Source organism: Lissotriton helveticus, chromosome 7 (genome assembly GCF_964261635.1).
Source record: "Lissotriton helveticus chromosome 7, aLisHel1.1, whole genome shotgun sequence".
Classification (NCBI taxonomy): domain Eukaryota; kingdom Metazoa; phylum Chordata; class Amphibia; order Caudata; family Salamandridae; genus Lissotriton; species Lissotriton helveticus.
In genome coordinates this window covers 1,724,057,052-1,724,076,387 of record NC_136068.1, presented here as the reverse complement: position 1 = coordinate 1,724,076,387, position 19,336 = coordinate 1,724,057,052, and the positions used below count along the sequence as shown (strand labels likewise).

Here is a 19,336-nt window from a genome sequence, read left to right as displayed (position 1 = left end):
GAGGGTATTGTATCCTCTTATGGGTGACCGGGATTCCTGTGCCAACCCCCGTAAAGGTAACCAGGCGGAGAGGTTGCAGCGGTTAAGAAGGGGGACTCGAGGGGGCTCTGAACTGCACTTTGGCCTCACCTCCCAATGAACTCTGAAGGCTGCGTCCATCACGAATACCGGCTCCATAGTGATTTCCCCACAGCACTTTCACGTCCACACGAGGCATCACACTAGCCTTGTGGGAGTTGTAGTTCCACCACACGGGACTACACCTGAGAGCTGATCCACACCCAGTGGGAGGAGCCAGGTGATTGTCTACAGCAGCGTGATGGGACGACGCCTCGCAGCACCAGGAGCAGTTGGAGAGGGGCGCTGAGGAAGGCAGTAATAGCCGAAATGCATCCGCCTGAGCCCATGGTGTAATAAAGTGCTCCTGAAAAGTCTCTCTTCTGGGATACGTCTCTTTTCTTGCGGAAGGGGAATGTGGCAGACATTGAGCGCCTTGCCAGAGCGCTACGTACGTGATCCCCCGCTGCACAAGTGGTTTGGACTTACTGGCCAGCTCGTCGGAGCAATTTTGTTTGCATTGCGTCAGCAATGGAGTCCAGCACCCACCAGGACGCTTGGTGACACAACGCGGTCAGAGGGTATTGTATCCTCTTATGGGTGACCGGGATTCCTGTGCCAACCCCCGTAAAGGTAACCAGGCGGAGAGGTTGCAGCGGTTAAGAAGGGGGACTCGAGGGGGCTCTGAACTGCACTTTGGCCTCACCTCCCAATGAACTCTGAAGGCTGCGTCCATCACGAATACCGGCTCCATAGTGATTTCCCCACAGCACTTTCACGTCCACACGAGGCATCACACTAGCCTTGTGGGAGTTGTAGTTCCACCACACGGGACTACACCTGAGAGCTGATCCACACCCAGTGGGAGGAGCCAGGTGATTGTCTACAGCAGCGTGATGGGACGACGCCTCGCAGCACCAGGAGCAGTTGGAGAGGGGCGCTGAGGAAGGCAGTAATAGCCGAAATGCATCCGCCTGAGCCCATGGTGTAATAAAGTGCTCCTGAAAAGTCTCTCTTCTGGGATACGTCTCTTTTCTTGCGGAAGGGGAATGTGGCAGACATTGAGCGCCTTGCCAGAGCGCTACGTACGTGATCCCCCGCTGCACAAGTGGTTTGGACTTACTGGCCAGCTCGTCGGAGCAATTTTGTTTGCATTGCGTCAGCAATGGAGTCCAGCACCCACCAGGACGCTTGGTGACACAACGCGGTCAGAGGGTATTGTATCCTCTTATGGGTGACCGGGATTCCTGTGCCAACCCCCGTAAAGGTAACCAGGCAGAGAGGTTGCAGCGGTTAAGAAGGGGGACTCGAGGGGGCTCTGAACTGCACTTTGGCCTCACCTCCCAATGAACTCTGAAGGCTGCGTCCATCACGAATACCGGCTCCATAGTGATTTCCCCACAGCACTTTCACGTCCACACGAGGCATCACACTAGCCTTGTGGGAGTTGTAGTTCCACCACACGGGACTACACCTGAGAGCTGATCCACACCCAGTGGGAGGAGCCAGGTGATTGTCTACAGCAGCGTGATGGGACGACGCCTCGCAGCACCAGGAGCAGTTGGAGAGGGGCGCTGAGGAAGGCAGTAGTAGCCGAAATGCATCCGCCTGAGCCCATGGTGTAATAAAGTGCTCCTGAAAAGTCTCTCTTCCGGGATACGTCTCTTTTCTTGCGGAAGGGGAATGTGGCAGACATTGAGCGCCTTGCCAGAGCGCTACGTACGTGATCCCCCGCTGCACATGTGGTTTGGACTTACTGGCCAGCTCGTCGGAGCAATTTTGTTTGCATTGCGTCAGCAATGGAGTCCAGCACCCACCAGGACGCTTGGTGACACAACGCGGTCAGAGGGTATTGTATCCTCTTATGGGTGACCGGGATTCCTGTGCCAACCCCCGTAAAGGTAACCAGGCGGAGAGGTTGCAGCGGTTAAGAAGGGGACTCGAGGGGGCTCTGAACTGCACTTTGGCCTCACCTCCCAATGAACTCTGAAGGCTGCGTCCATCACGAATACCGGCTCCATAGTGATTTCCCCACAGCACTTTCACGTCCACACGAGGCATCACACTAGCCTTGTGGGAGTTGTAGTTCCACCACACGGGACTACACCTGAGAGCTGATCCACACCCAGTGGGAGGAGCCAGGTGATTGTCTACAGCAGCGTGATGGGACGACGCCTCGCAGCACCAGGAGCAGTTGGAGAGGGGCGCTGAGGAAGGCAGTAATAGCCGAAATGCATCCGCCTGAGCCCATGGTGTAATAAAGTGCTCCTGAAAAGTCTCTCTTCTGGGATACGTCTCTTTTCTTGCGGAAGGGGAATGTGGCATATATATATATATATATATATATATATATATATATATATATATATAAATACATTTTTAAGGCTTTATGTAGCGCTGGCTAGACCCGGAGGTATCAGAGAGCTTTACATGAGTATCAGACCATAGTTGCAGGTTACATCGTTACAAAGGTTACACAGTTATTAGAGCTTGGCTAACATGGTTACTTGTAAGGTCGAGACAAACAAAAAGGACATATACGTAAGGGAAAAAGCAGGCAAGGGGAGAGATTCAGAGGAGGGGGAGTAGGAGCAGGGTAAGAAAACAGAGATTGGAGGAGGGAAAGAGGAGGGTAGGGTGAGAGACACAGCATGGAAAGAGGAGGGGGAGAGTGACGGGGATACAAACCGCTAGACGAGTCAAAGCTGCGTCCAAAGTTCAGTAAGCTGTGATCCCAGGCGAAGTGGTGTCATTTCCCCATCTCTGTTGCGAGGGGCTCCCTATACGCAGTGGACTCTCTCAGAGGGGTCTCTGAGACTCCAAGGCCTACATACTGGATCCTTCCCCAAAAGGGGGAGAGGGAGTGCTTTGGCAAGGGGTGCCATACCATACCTCTAGTGTGAGGGCTCCCTTGGCGCAGTGGACTCTCTCAGCAGGTTCGCTGGGACTCCAGAGTATAAATATTGGATCTGTCCCCAACAAGGGGAGAAGGAGTGCTTAGTCAAAAGGCACAAAAGGACAGGGGGCTATGCGGTGTAGCTGGCAAGGGGAGAGCTTCAGGTGAGAGGGGATAGGAGCAAACGAAGTAGACAAAGAAAGAAAGAGTACTAAATGAGAACACACAGCATCAGTTAGGGGGACAGACTGTTTTCACTCTGTGGACATGAGTTTGCCCCATCTCTAAGGTAAAAACCTAGCACAGGTCATTCCAGAAGCTTTGCCATCCAGGACATGAAGCACACAGTTTGTAATTCCAATTATTTTTCACAATTCACAGAAGTTTATAGTACGCTGCACATCAGCAATTCAGATGTTTTCATATTATGTTCTTGGGTGCAGAAGATGATGCTCAGAACTTTTACATTTTGTACTAATGTGCCTCCATCCGCCTTCTTACAGCTTCTGTTGCATCCAAGTCTCTGTCTGTAGCATGTGCTCAACCCACGGGCCTATCTTACTAATGCTTGCTGATCATTGTAAGCTCCGGCCCAATGTAGGTTGTGCTGGGCACCCCTAGGAGACATAGTCCGCAAATATGAACAGGGGGCGGCCGATGCCTTCCTTCCTCCGATCACCACTGCATCAGACGCTATCCGCACTGATTGCTTCTGTGTGGGGGAGACTTCCAGAGCGTAGGTCCAGTGTGGGTCGCCATTTTAAGGCCAGGCACGGTCCAGTGTTGATGCAGCATCTGGGCGCATGTAGGGATGCGGTGGCCACTCTGTGGGGGCAGCGGACGTCTCTGGGTACGGCAGCCTACCGCCTCATGGTTATCAGAGTGCTCCGGTGGTGGGCTGCAACATTCCACTCTTCCCAGAATCAGCCACGATGTATAGCGGGTGCCATTTTGGAGTCAAGCGTCTGTGAGCGATCAATGGTGCCGGAATCCAGGTTGAGGCCGTATCAGCAGTGGCCCTTGCCCGCTGCCGCGACGTCAGCCAGTGCGGGTCTGAATCCTTGGGCTAAAGAGGCCATTCGCAGCTGCCAGTCCGGCTCCGCTCTTTCCTGTAGGCAATGTGACTTGCTCCGTAGGTGCCGACGGTTGGTCTACTGCCTCACCGCTCCTCAGGGGGAAGTCTTTCGCGCCGTAAATTGTGCTGCGGGAGCCTCACGATCAGTAACCGCAGATGGAGACCAGGCTCTGGTGGTGGACATCCGCCATCTGGTTTCTAGGGCCAGGGAGTACGGGGGCTTGGCTGCAAGTTGAAGGAGCTCCACAAAACATAGGACCTGACCCCTACTATCCATGCACAATCTGGACCAGCAGAAATTTCCTAAGGTAGGAGGTAGCCCGCAGACCTCAGTGGCCAGATTGTGGGCCCCCCGGTCTGTGTTTTCAACAACTAAGCACTGTATAGCAGATTGAATAGTGGCAGCCTACCTGGCGTGGCATCGAGCAAGTGCGTAGATGAAGATCAGCATGCAGAGAGGAGGGCCGGAAGCGTGGTATGGTTCCTGCGACTGTGGGAGAGTGAATATCAGGTGCAGGACGGCTGCCAGGGGGGTTCATGTTCCCTATCCTCAGCATTCGGTGGAGAAATAAGTTTAGCACTGAGGCCTGTTGAGAGGAAGAAGCGTGCAGTGATGTTGGCCAGCCGAAACCCAGCTGGGGTGCGGTGGCCAGTAAAGGCCATGGCTGTAGAGCAGTGAGCCCGGTGAGCAACTGGTAGAGCCGAGGTGAAATGAACTCTCCCTAGATCCAAAAACCCAGTCACAGATGCGCTAGCGAAACGCCAGAGCCTCCACAGCACCGGGCGCAGGGAGGAGGCCAGGAGCGCTCAGTGTCTACGTTTGATAGGGCGTTAGGAGGAGGCCCACAGCAGAGACAGGGCCTGGAGTAACTCTGGCCTGTTGTGAAAGGAGGGGCAGCTGATGTTCTAAATGTAAGCTGGAGAGGAAGTGAGAGGGGGCGAATAGCTTGGAGTGCTGAAGGGAGAGAAACTTCCCACCCCCCCGGACACAGACATGGCGTGGCAGTGCTGAGTTCCTTATTGCCTCGCCTACCCCCTCGTGTTGCCTGGCCTGGTGGTTCCCAGAGGCCACGAGGAGGATGTAGACGGCACCCGGGGATGGAATCCGAGCCTGGTGGGGCAGAGGGCAGATGGAGAGGCCTAACTAATGCACTGCTGTTGTTTTGAAGGGGGGACATTGGAGGTATTGAAGTGTAGTAACACATGGAGTGTTGTTTATCCAGGGGGCCTTCCCTGCAGATACAAGGAGGGGGATGCCCTAGTCATGGTGCAGAATGAAACAGTGGTGAAACCAAAAGTGCCGGGGATCTGCCAGACCAACAAGATGGACAACTACTCAATCCTCAAATCCCCCCAGACTAGTGAAGAAGAAGAAGCGGCAGAGCCCTCGCTGGGAGTGATCATGGCTGCCATTGTAGACTTTAAGGGGGTGTTGGAGCCAAAAATCAACTCAGTGACGATGGAGGCCACCCTAATCAGAGCAGACCTACAAAAATTGACTGAAAAAGTCACATCAGTCGAGACCCAAATTTTGCAGTTACAATCCAGGAACAAACGCCTAGAATCCCAAGTACAAACGTTGACCCATCAACCAAGATTATGGTGGCCAAGGTTCAAGATCAAGAGGGACGGGCAAGAAGAAGCAACATTCGGGTGGTGGGGGTCCCAGAGAGGGTTGAGGGGCAGAGCGCAGACCTATTTCTTGAAGAGTTCATAACCAATAGGCTGCGACCAAAAACGCTGTCAAAATTCTTCTCGATTGAGAGGGTACACTGGGACCCAGTTCCCCCGCCCATGCCAGGGGTGCCCCCACAGATGATTATTGCAAAGGTATGCAACTACTGAGACAGAGGCGCTATCCTTCAAGCGGCGAGATGAAAAGGTGAAATAAAATTTGAGAACACCCACATCTGTTTCTTCCTGTATTTCACCCCACAAGTGCAAAAGGAACGTCACAGCTTTGAGGGGCAAAAACGAGAGCTGAGGGAGAAGGGAATAAAATACATGATGTTATATCCAGAACGACTTTGAATAATGGCGGAGGGCAAGACATGGAACGTCACATGAGAGGCAGGGAAATGGCTGGAGGGCTGGCACATGGCCTCCCAGCGTGGAAACAAAGGTCACCGATCCGTCAAAAAAGACCTAATGCAAGGAAAAAAGATGATGGCACATTATGATAGAAGCGAGGCAGGGGGCCAACCCGACAGCTGCTAAAGCAGTGATCAGACTCACTGAACAAGGTGGAGGGGAACTGAGAAAGGTGGAACTTTCTAATTGGGAAGTTAGGACAATTTGGAGTAGATAGGACATGAAGGGCATAGTGGCAAGGAGTTGTCCAATACTCACTATAAAAATCGAACTGGAGACAATGTTTGGCTAATTCAAAAGTAACGTAAAGTATTGGATCGAAAGGTTTCGTAACGTGATAAAGTTCTTCATGGTGCAGCTGAGGCACACCCCTTCAATAGAGTGATCGGGCTAAGATTTTTCTAGGGCGACAGGCTCTCTGCAGCTCAGGAAGTTGGGGTGTAAAAAAGCTGATGTAGCAGGGAACCAGGGAGGGGGGGATATTGCTGTTATTTGGGGGAATGTTATGATTGTTGTGTTACAAATGTTCATTGGTGTGCTCACACAGGTCAAAGTAGACAGAGTGCCCCCCCCCCCACGTAATGGGCACCTCACGACACTAAGAGACAGACAGGCCCAGGCGCATAGAGTAAGGAAGGACACATATTAATATCTCAGAAGCACAGGAAGCCCAAACAAAGAGAATGAAAATATGGTACTGGAATGTCAATAGGTTGAATAATGGAATTAAAAGAACAGTAGTGCTGCAATTGATCAAGACCCATGTCCCAGGCATTGTCCTTTTGCAAGAAATGCATCTCTGTGGTAATCGATGTAAAGAATTGAATCGTTTAGGCTATACCGTCCTTGCACATTCGGGCTACACAACAGGTTCTAGGGGGGTGGGCATACTGTGTAAAACCTCACTCCCATATCTATCTGATAAGACATGGACAGAGGCACTGGGCAGATTTGTTGCAGTGAGTGGCTACTGGGAGGAACGACGGCTCAATTTCTGCTCGGTGTATTCACCGCCTGGGTTACAGACTTCCACCTTAGATTCGCTAGGGAACATACTCCTAGAGCTCCCGGAGGCGTGCCTGCTGATGGGAGAGAAGCAGGAATTACATAATCCCTACCGACTTAGATGTGCTGGGATGTCCCGCCAAGGGAAGAAAAGTGGGTAAACTGGAAGACTTCCTGCTGGTATTGGACCATACGGACCTATGGAGAAGTCAACATCCCATACTAAACAGTAGACACACGTCGGCAGCCCATAGGAGCCTGTCCAGACTCAACTACTTATTTACACATGACGGCGGTTGGGGCAAAATTAGAAATGCAACCCATGCACTGCAATCCGGGAAAGTGGCAGGACCGAAAGACCTCCCGGAGGAGCTATATAAATGCACACTGAGTAAAATATCAGACCATCTATTAGCCATGTTCATGGAAGCGCAGGAGAAGGGAGTTCTCCCCGTGTCCAAAGGACAGCGCTGGTAGTATCATCCCCAAAGAATCCCCAAAGAAGGGTAACCGCCAACAGACTGCAGCTCCTACAGGCCAATCTCCCTGCTGAACTATGAGGTGAAAGTGCTGGCCAAGATCCTTTTCATGTGACTGCAAGGTGATAACTACGCTAATCCACCCAGTTCAGTTTGGATTTATTCCGCAAACGAATATCAGGCTAAACCTATGGCCGTTGTTTGGGGCCCTTCATTTGATGGGGAAGAGCCAGACCCAGAGGCACTATTGTCGTTGGATGCCAGAATGGCTTTTGTAGGTGTAGAGTTGAACTACCTCCATGTGGTTCTGGGACACCAAGGGTTTGGCCGAAGCTTTATCGGCTGGGTAAAACTACTTTATTGCAGGCCACTGGCAAGAGTGCGGGTTAATGACACAGTGTCCAGGGAGTTTCCTCTGGCGAAGGGAACAAGACCAGGCTGTCCCCTTTCACTGTTACTGTTTGTTCTGCCTCTCGATCCACTGGTGGCAAGGACCAGGCAGTACCCCCTGATTTGGGAGATTCCAGTGGGGGGGAGGGGAGTGGGAGGGACGTATCTCCCTATACGAAGATTACTATATCTTTGGAGAATATTCGGATTATCAGATCAACTGGGACAAGTCCCTCTTATTCCCACTGGCAGGTGGCATCCCTAATCTAACATCCCGATGCAACATCCACATAGAGACTAGGAACTTTAAATATCTGTGCATTAGGGTGACTAGAGGCCTGCAGGAATTCTAATAGCTGAACCTTCTTCCACAGTTAGATAGGCTCACAAAGGACGTGGCACAGTGGCAAACACTGCCCCTTACTTTGATGGGCCGTGCAGCCCTTTATAAAAATGAGAACCCTACCTAGGCTCCTTTATATCCTGCAAAATATGGTGTGTTATACCCAAAACACTCTTTCTGAGAATGGAGGCCAAAGTACGCACCTTGCTCCAGGGCAGAGATGCCCCGAGCATACGGCTTCTGAAACTACAGAGGGGAGTCTAAGAGGGTGGCATTGCACTTAAAGTTACTATAGGGCATCACAATTGGTTATGGCCAATGACTGAATGTTTGGGGACTGAACTGACCCTACATGGAAGCTGGATATAGTGACGGTGGTAGAAAAGGAGTGCCTCTCACTGCTCTACAAAACGAGGGAGCATAGAGAGCTGCCCACCCACACCCACAAAGTTTCAGTCGGGAGTACAGCTAATAAGTACTTAGGCTGGGAAGGGAGGTTGACAAAATGACCTCTCTATGGGATAAGGAGGGACTTCGACAGGTCAGCAAACTGAAGGACTTTAGTAGGTGGAAGCTACTGGCCCTGAGAGACTTGGGGATGTGCGGAGGAATCAGGCCTATATTAAATATGAAACACTACATCAAGAATATGAAATGGAAAGGGTTGAGTGGCTGAAATACCTACAGCTTAGCCACGCCCTTAGGGTGCACTAGCGGATGTCTTCCCGTTAGAAAATCGGTTGCTCACAGACCCGCTTACGTCTGGAGCAATATCACTAATATACAAAAAAATAATGAACAACTCTCCTGATAAGATAGGGCCACTGAAAACAGCATGGAAGGGCGACCTGGGTAGCCTGGATGAGGAGGAATGGGTGGAGGCACTGCAAGGTCTACGGAGGCGGCAATAAGATTCAGGTTTAGACTGATATAGCTAAACTTTTACACTGGACACACTATGCTAGAATGCTGCTACATCAGCAGGGCACTTGGTGACAGGCCAGTGCCAGAGGGGGGTGGCCAAGAGGGGGCCTTCTACCACATCCTATGGGAGTGCCTGGTCATTCAGACATACTGGCAAAGGATAGGAGGGATTCTGACTAGCAAAGTATGCCAGCCGGTACTCATAAAACCCAAATGGTTCCTGTTGCACATTATGGGAGTGGAAGCATGGCCTCGATATACGAAAATGTGGCTGTCCCTCGCAGCGGAAGTGGCAAAACGAAATGTGGCAAGATGCAGGAGGGCAGTGACTTCTCACAAACTTGCAGACTGGAAGCCTGATATGGACTGGTGTAGCCTGGCTGAAAAAATCAGTCTAATAAAGTAGGAGCTGCCCAAAAAAGTGGGGGAAAGTCTGGAGTAGATGGCAAACATATAGAGGGCTAAAAATCAATAGGGAATCCCTAACACAACATCGTCAGCTCTTCTCTCGAAGGCTGAAAGAGATGGTGTACGGGGTGCACACTGCAAATTGCAACAACCTAGCGATCAGTTGTATTTCTAGATGGGGGTGATGGAGGGCTCAAATGGGGAAGATCACAGCTTGGCTATATTGAAGAGATATCTTACATGTTGATGTGTTACAAATGGAAGGTCAAAATCACCGAGCTATTCCACTCGGTACCTGTATACTGTGTTGAGCATGTTTCAATAAAAATAGGTTACAAAAAACAGATGGTATGGTGCTGGAAGCTTGGCATTACGGACTCCACAGTACCATAATGGCTTTACTGAAAACTGAGAAGTTTGGTATCAAACTTCTCAGCACATTAACCCACACTGATGTCAGTGTTGGATTCAATGGAAAATGCACACATAGGGCATCTTAGAGGTGCCCCCTGAAAAATGACCTAACACTAGTGTCCAGGCTGAGTGGCTGCTCCCCAGCTGCCACCACCAGACATGATTCTGGACCCCTGGGTGGAGAGCCTGCTGCTCTTGTGGGCCTGAAACAATGCACATCCTAGGATGAGGTGCCAAGCCTCCTCCCCCAGGATGGGCAGGGTCCATTATGAGGAAGCTTCAAATGCTTGCCTCCTTTGTGAGCTTCCCCAGCCCTTTTGCTGCTTCCAGCAACTGGTCTGCAACGGTTCTGACCCCCATGTTGGGCGGGAGAACCGGTGGGAAAACCAAGTGAGGAAGGGAGGTGTGCTCACTTTTGCCAACCCCGCCCCTTAGGTGGGGGAGGCGAGAAGAAACACAACTCTAAATTCCCACTATCTTGCAGATGGGGGACCAGCCAACCAGAGTGAGGCATATGCTTCCCTCCCACTGGAGGGTGGAATAATAGGGGGTGTACCCACCACATGGAAGGGACCCATTGGTCCCAACCTTTTACTTACCTGTAATGCCCCTAAATTTAGTATTTAGGAGCACACCCGAACCTTGCATCCTCAGACCAGGAATGACTAAAAGAAGAAGAAGCACCAAACAGCTGTGCTGAAGCTAGGAAGAGGAGGATGCCTACTGACTTGGCCCCAGCCCTACCGGCCTGTACCCACCTCGAACCTGTAGAAGCGAAACTCTGGTGTGTTCTGCAGCCAGCGACCTCAAGAACCCCGAGGTCCTGCCCTGCCTTCCAAGGAAAATACTTTGTCTCCTGTGGACACCAGATTTGTTCACCAACAAACTCCAGCTCTGGCAAAATCAGCGAATCTGCACCCGATGCCCATGGCCGGAGTTTGAGTGGTCCAACACCACGAGGAGGTCTCCCCGGCGATCCTGACCCAAGACCCGGTGATCCCTGACCTGCATCAAGTCTCCAGCTGACGCCTGCATCCTCAATCCAGAGGATCCCGCAAACCGCCACCAGGAGCTGGTAAGAAGATCCAACCCTAAAGGACACCCCTGCCCCCGACACACCATGGCCTTGGGTGGCCTAACCGATGGTGTCTAACCAACCTCCAGCATCCCAACTTACCTCTCCAAGTGGTGGTCGCTCCCAGAAGACTTGGTCCCTGAGACTGCAGTGTGTTTGCAAACCGGAGAGTCCCCATTGAAAGTAACAGGGCACCCAATGCCAAACAGCACCCTGCATCCAGCTGCCCTAGTGCCGCTGAGGATGTACCTTTGGTCCTTACTTGAAACCCCATTTGCCCTGAGCTAAAGTTCAGGAGATTTGCTCCCACAACCTTGTGGCCTGCTCTTGAGCAGCCACCAACCGGAGGCCCCCATGTCCCCAATTGGATAACATTGAGACTCAGCACTCTGCACTTGACCACCCTAGTGCCACTGAGGGTGCTTTGAGAATACATTCTCGACCCTGGTAGACCCCTGAGTCTAACCCCAGAAAACCAACTCTCACAACAAAGTACTTACCTGTTAATCGATAACTCTATTTACTCCCATATGATAATATTGACTGTTTTCTAAGAAGTTTCTGAGTGTGGAGTTGGAAAATCTATAAAAGCCTATACATCTGTGTATAAATAACCAAAACGTATTTACCTACCTTTTTACAGGAAATGTCCCAGTGCAGTATCCAGGTATACTACACTGTGTAAGAAAAGTAATCTGCAAACTAAAATACATGACCTGCTATTGAAAAGTCATTATAAAGTATATGTACAATATTTTAAGGTTTTGCATTTCCAGTAATTCTACTGTAACAACACCAAAGTATATATACAACTGCAATTCACACTGTATTGTTACTGCACATTTTAAATCACTTACCTGTGCCACGTTTGCTCGGTTCTAAGAAATAAATATAACTAAATAATATTTTTATACAAAGCAAATTGGTCTGAGTTCAGTCTTTGAGTGTGCAATCATTTGCTGATTGAGTGTGTACAACAAATGCCTAACACTGCCCTCTGATAAAGCCTTACTGCTCATCCACACTACCACAAATAGAGAGTAAGGTGCTATCTACTTTTACCTCTGTCTACCTTTGGGGTTCCACTGGACTCTGTGCACACATATACAGAGCCAGCTTCCTACATATTTATGGCATTTTCAAGAAAATCCACAAAGACAAGTGAATGTCAGAACTAACAGAACATACATGGATATACTGTCCAGTCGTAGGCTGTAGCGTTGAGATGAGAAAATGACAGTCCAAGACAAGTTGCATCCTAATTATTACAAGCACGATTCAGTTATATGCTAGGTGTATATTGCAGGGCATACAATGTGGTTAATTGTATGTAATATTTTGAAAGTAGCATTCAAACCATCTCTTTAAGGTGTAAATGTAAAAGCAGATAGGTATGAAGTAGTTGCCAAATATTTTTGGGTCTGGAAGTCAGCGGTTGCATAGAGGTGTAGATTTCTCTAGTGGTGTCACAATACATTAGCCTCCCGATTCATCAAAGTCATGTTTTGCGAGTCTTTAATAGCGAATTGTATGGATTCGCTATTAACGACTCGCAAAACGGGATGCATGTAGGAATTGCAATATTATTTGCGATTCCTACTGATTCCTAATTTGCGATTAAAATAAGGAATGGCTTTCCCATTCATTCCTATGGGTCATTCCTATGGGCCATTCCTATAGGCCATTCCTTATTTGCGATTAGCAATTAGCTAATCACAAATTTGCCACAATTTCAAGGGTGCCAGGATGTCCAAAGGACACCCTGTAGCACCCCTGAAATTGATATGTGCACATATGTTGCGCACACATATGCCCTTAGGGTATGTGTGTGCGCAAAATGGAACTTTGAAAAATGCACTTTAGTGCATTTTTCAAAGTTTTTGCAAATTACCACAAAGTTGTACTTCATGGTAATTTGCGTGCCCTATTTGCGAATTCGCAATTTTAAACACTTTCATGCATTGCATTTAAGGAATCTCAAATTGAGCTTCCTTAAATGCAAATAATCGCAATTTAGCGATCTCTAGAATTTCTAGAATTGCGATTTTTGCATTTGGGATGATGCATCCCAAATGCAAAAATACCGCTCGCAGAGAATCTGGCCCTTTACGAGTGGATTTTTGTTTGATGAATCTGGCTATAGGTCCTTCAGCCAGGCTTTCACATCTGGGACCATGGGACACCACCTGTGCCTAGAGACCTGTTTGGCGATAGTTGAAACACGATGCACACCAGATTGAAGTGGTTTAACATAAACCAGTAACGCCATTGATGAGGAAGATGTCAAGTCAGTCTCAATCATCTCTGCAAGGTAGCAGAAGATTTCAGTCCAGTGAGCTAGTGCGGGTGCGCAGTTCCATGCTATACCGGAGAAGTCTGCAGCCTCTGCAGCACCTCTAGGGCAAGTATGAGGGTTGGTGGGGTCTATCTTTGCCAATAGCTTGGGTGTGATGTGCACTCTGTGTATATACTTAAAGTGCAGCAACTTGTGCGATGGTTAAGTGAGATGTATCTATCTATTCACAACTATAGGCCCCATTTTTTTTCGGGTAGTGGGTAACCCAAGTAATTGTAATTGTAATTGTAACAGCATTTGTAGAGCGCATGGCTACCATAAGGCCTCCCAGCGCTGTGGACTCTGGACTGTGAATGCTCCATTTAGCTAGATGGAAATAGAAATGCTTTCAAAAGTTTGCGGAACACCAGGTGGTTGTCCACCAGGCGAATGGGGTCTGGGAGGGTGTTCCATCTTCTGGAAGCAACATAGGAGAAGCACTGGCCTCCACTTCTAGTTTTCAGAATTCTGGGAGTCATTGCTAGGCGTTTATTGCCTGAGCGAAGAGTTCGATTAGGATGGTAAGGGACAATGAGTGCCTGAAGTATTGGAGGGTTTTTTGCAGTCAGGATCTTGTGAGTAACACAGAGGGTTTTGAACGGGATCCTTTCTGGCACGGGCAGCCAATGCAGTGAGGCTATGGCTCTTCTGGTTGATTCTCTGCGAGGGACGTTCATTAGCAGTCTGGCTGCACAATTCTGCACCGCCTGGAGGCTCATTATTGTGGACTGCGGTGAACCCGCATAAAGAGCATTAGCGTAATCCAAGCGTGAGAGAATTAGTGCTTCCCAAGCAGTTCAAGCCCCAGTGCCTGCTTGTGGTCCGTGTATTAGAGCCAGATATCTGGAAATCAGATGGGTGCTAGAGGGAGATGTAATAACGAGTGAAAGGAGAGGAAGTCCATTGGCTTTGCGGTAGATGTAAGGAGTGCGACTATCAATGCATCGCGTGTTCTGTGTATAGGAAACCTGTCCATATATGTCACTTCCTGTTCCCCTGCTAAGTCATGGGTAGATCTTGAGCGTTTTGAAAAACTGTGTAACCTACACCAGGATAGCGTTCTCTTAGTCAGTGCTTCCATGGTTGGAGGAAGCTATGGGTTAACTTATCTTATGTGTGGGGAGTATAAAAGGTCGACCCGAAGGTATCAGCACATTCATGTCCAGGCCCAGAATGTTGAATGGAGTGTCTGTATTTCAGAGGGCACGCTGGGCACTCCGTGCAGCATAAGGATGGAGAGCGAGTGGGGTCGGGCCTGGGTACCATTCTGGTTTAAAATACTGCAGACGGGCGTCGGGTGGTACCAGTAATAGGCATAGTGTGTCTGTGCAAGTAAAAAGTACTGATAAAAGTCAGGGACTCCAAGTCCACCATGCTGATACGGCTTTGTTAGCTTTGTTGTTTCTTAAGAGCTCGAGATCATATTTAGGGATCTGAAGTAACATTGCTAAAACTGTCTAAAAGGATATCTATTCTTTTTGAAGGAAACATTTGCTAAAACTTCACAGAAGGCAGAGCCGTAAGCAAAATTGCTGCGATGTGGTGCTTGAAAGGGAGAAAGTAGAAATGCTCCATATTTGCAAAGATATGGAGCACTCTACTCTCTCCTTGTGCTGTTGCACTGTATGCAGCCTAGCAACAATGTTGGAACCCTTGCACCATAGTAAAAGGGTGCCTGCATTACAAGCAGGATTGTTTTTGAACAGCGAGGGCCATCTTCCTGTACAAAAACAATTCTTAGAGAGGCATGTTCCTCTTTTTATGTGTGCTGCTGAATGAAACACACGTGTAAAGAGGGAATGCATAGCGGAAATACACATATTTCTCCTCAAAAGCGTAGCATTTTTGTACATCTCGGAACGTGCCAAAATTCATGGGTGGATGCATGGGAATGCCCATGCCCCACCCATGAAACACCTCCCAAATTGAAATGTGATGCCGTGCAAGTAGCTGCCTTGCGTTACATTCCGTTACAAAGTCAAGCAAGGCCATGCAAATCAGGCCCGGCTTGGCTTTGAGAATATTACTGAAGCTCATTTTCTTTGCATCATCTTACATGATGGAAGGACAGTGCAAAGACTTCATAAATATGGGCCTGTATTTATTAGTGGATATCTATAACAGGATTAAAAACATCACAAAGTCAATATTCACCAGGCACTGCATATCATACCATCCCTAGGTATTTGTCCTGTATAGATATCCTAACGTGTAAAAAAAGTGATGGATGGAATGCTTGAAATAATCTCAGGCACTGGTAATTATTCAGGACTCATCCCAGTCCATTGGTATTTTGCACACAGTGCCACCTCAGTTTGGACCCATCTATATGCAAATCAGTTGTGACCATGCTCCAGTGGAAGCTGTCCAGCACTATAAAAACAAAGACATATGCATTGATCATATTATTGAACAGAGCTGTCATAACATAAAAGAACACATTCCCCATGGATTACTTTGACACATTTCCAACACTTTTTTATGTACTTTGCCCTTTTGATGAGTTGGAAAATACTTTGTAATGGCTGTCGCTGAAACACCATCTTGAGCAAAGTCTAGTACACATCAGTTGAAAAACTGTATGTGTCATGGCAGTACAGCAGTTGGGGGAGCCTGAAACCCTTTCAGTGCAATGGAATTTGCGCACCTGACTCCAAACGGAGTAAAGAAGAAAACCGCTGAAAGTGAGAAAGGAGACCATTCTAAAGAAAGGAAAACAAATCATAATATATTTTTGATCATTATCAAGTACCCTTCATCTTCTGAAGAAATGAGGTAAGGCATGTAAGAGGGAAAACGGAAATAAATAATCTTATGTGTAACTACTTTGGAACTCCTGCTTAACATTTGATTTACAGACCACAGGGTAGGGTGCCCTGAATATGAAGGCCCTGAAAAAGTAGGAACAGGGGCAGAGAAGATTTTTCCGGATTTTCTTTGTACATCTGGAATGCTGCACTAGGCACAGATTTCTAGGAGCATTTCTGGTAAAGTCATGTGATTTTCTATCCAGACTGTAAAGCAGTAATAGGATCCCCTGCGGAAATGCATTTTTTTCTCCCTCTGAGAAATATTGTTTTCCATAGAGAGAGCCCTACACCCACACCCAATATGTTTCCACACTGAAAGTGAATTTATGTCAACCCTGTGTTAGAGTAAATGCTCGGTCTTTTCAATAGTGGCAACGGGCTAGATTGAAGTTTGGGAATGCACACAAATGTAAATTTTTTAGAGGAGTCCCAAAGTCTAAATGAAACCATGCCTTGGAATGCTCACTTCCCACCTCTTGCTTGAAATGTACAGGTTTGGAGATCTCCGCACTCATGACGAAAAGCTATTAAAATTGCTTTAAATTGGAGTATACATGTCAGGAATCCCTCTGTGGATTCCTGGCAGGTGTAAAAAAGAGGAATGTGGTTATACCTGTACATTTACGGGCACAGTTGTCTTTGGGACTCGGGCCCATGGTGTCACCGATGAGGACCGGGAGGACATCTACACATTCGGGTAGAAGTCTTCCTCCCAAGAGTAGGTGTTCGATGGTTTCTCGAATGGCCCTGCAAGGTTAGCCATGTGTGACAAGGATGAAGGAGAAAGAGCTTACCTTGCAGGAGAAGACAAGAGCTGCTATTCCCACAGGCAGGAAGCACAACAGAATGGACATGGTGGATAATCTCATATAGTCGGGCACATAGACAGGCAGATCGGTTGTCACCGTCGTGGTCTGTATCGTGGTCTGCATCGTGGCAGGAAGGACAGTGACTACATTTGCATAAGGTGGAGGCTGACTGGATGCCATGGCTGGAGAACTGTGGCTGTAAGCTGGAGGATGCTGAGAAGTTGTACTTTCTTCCATCTCTTATCTCTTGTTCTCAACTCAACTCAATGTGTCGGCTGATCCCCTTGTGTGCCAGCCTCAGATCCACCGGCTTCCTACCTAGTCCACTGTCTTCATTCCTCCTTGCTATCAGTTCTGAGGCAAATCTTAGCCATTAGCATTACCTGTACATCTTTCTAAGCAACAAAACCAAAAGAAAGCCATCTCTATGGATATGTAGCTTTGTTGCCTTTGGTTTTGTAAACAACAAAACAGAAAGGAAGCTATCTCTGTGCATAGTTAGCTCTGTTGCCCTGGGTGTCAGACTGTAATCCCTGGTCTGAAGAACTGAAACTATTGTTCATTGTAAAGGGCAAACACTTGTTTCTACTGTTCCTTTGCACACTTCACAGATATCTTTCAACAATAGGGTGAATGGGGTCATGATTTGTTTTGCAGTTTTATATAGTCCGAACTTGACCAGAAGGTATTGGAGTGCTTTATATTAATACCAGTTACATTACATAAGCACACCTGCATTTTTTTTTATGCATGGGTGGATTGAGTGATTGAAAGTGGCTATTTACCCATCCACTGGCCAAATACTAAATAATCTCTGCTATTTACCCAGCGTCCGGCAAAATAGTGCATTGTCTCTGCAATGATGTCCTATTTGTCTGGCTGCCAGATAAATAGCGTGGAGCTGGTCTTTATTTCTCTGACCATTACGTAAAAAGGGAATCCCGGCAATGGCAGGATGGTGGCCATCTTGTAATGGTGATGCAGAATGTGTGAAGCATTTGAAGGTAAGTGCATAAGAAGATGTTTAATATGTACAAAGGTTAGACGTGAAGTGAAGTAAGCTGTTGGCAGAAGTAACAAGCATTTGCAATGCAATAGGTCTCGCATTAGGAAAGTTTGAGCTAATGGTATTGCAAATGACACATTTTGTATTTATGTGTTGGTTTTGAAAATAGCGAAATTAATAGCTTTGTCATTTACAATGCCAATAGTTATAACTTTGGCAAATGTGACACCTATAGCATTTGTAATGCAATATGTGTTGTATATACGTGACTTAGATATATGGCTTTTACAAATAACAATGGCTTTTAATGTTTTTAAATAATTAATACTTAAATAAAAGTGTCAGGCTTGTACTTGTCCTTTAGTGACGTAGGATAACCAATCTAGCAATGCCCAATGCAATTGTCAATCATCTTACATGTCTTGTTAGTGCAGATAAAAATGAACCATTATACAGCAGCGCCATGCAGGCAGGGGGCGTATGAAGGGCAGCTTTCAAATAGCCCCATACCTAAAGCCAGTATTCGTCAAGTTTCGTGCTGTCCCACAGATGTGCACCATATTACTCTTGTGTTCCATGCCTCTCCAATGTCTGAAATCATGACAAAGTTTAGCCCTGCATAGTTTCTCTGGCGACCAGTGCCAGCGGCGGACAGTCTTGAAAAAGCTATATTTTAGCAGGCTTCACTAAACCCTTTGACGTAATCTGCTAGTCTGGTTTCCCACCCTCCTTCACGCAGGGTTTCCCCCCATGTGAATGGTGTGTAGGTTGGGCTGGGGAAAACACAGGGGCATATTACCAAGGAGTGCATTAGCAAACGCACAACGCACATCCCCGGATTTCATCGCCGTTTTAGCGCTCAATTACCAATGCGCATCACGTAGGCGAATTGAAATCCGGCGATAGTCGGCAATATGGCACATAAGCGCATGAAAACAAACGTTGTTTTCATGCGCTAATGTTTGCCTTGATAATATGGGGGGGTGGATTCAGCGTTATGATCCACTCCCCCATGTTATCAATGCCCTAACACCTGGTCAGAGCAGGCGTTGGGAGACCTGCAATAAACGAGTTTTATCGCAGGTCTCCCTCTCCCAACGCCTGCCTAGGTAATAGGGTGTTCCCACCTCCAACAACATTTTACATGTGGTTGGACGTGGGAACGTCCACTTTGCATGTCATTAGCGATGTTAATCGCCGACATGCAAAGTGGGCTTGC

General features: G+C 48.0%; 1 protein-coding gene across 1 annotated transcript in view; it reads right to left on the bottom strand.

The window, feature by feature from the left end:
• Window positions 1–17,390, bottom strand: part of LOC144767646 (transmembrane protein 91-like) — a 40,004-nt gene extending 22,614 nt beyond the window's left edge. Inside the window, exon 1 of the mRNA XM_078651044.1 lies at window positions 17,097–17,390. Within this exon, the coding sequence (XP_078507170.1) occupies window positions 17,097–17,348 (252 nt within the window). The 5' untranslated portion in view covers window positions 17,349–17,390. The remainder of the gene's footprint in view (window positions 1–17,096) is intronic.
• Window positions 17,391–19,336: the final 1,946 nt, after the last annotated feature.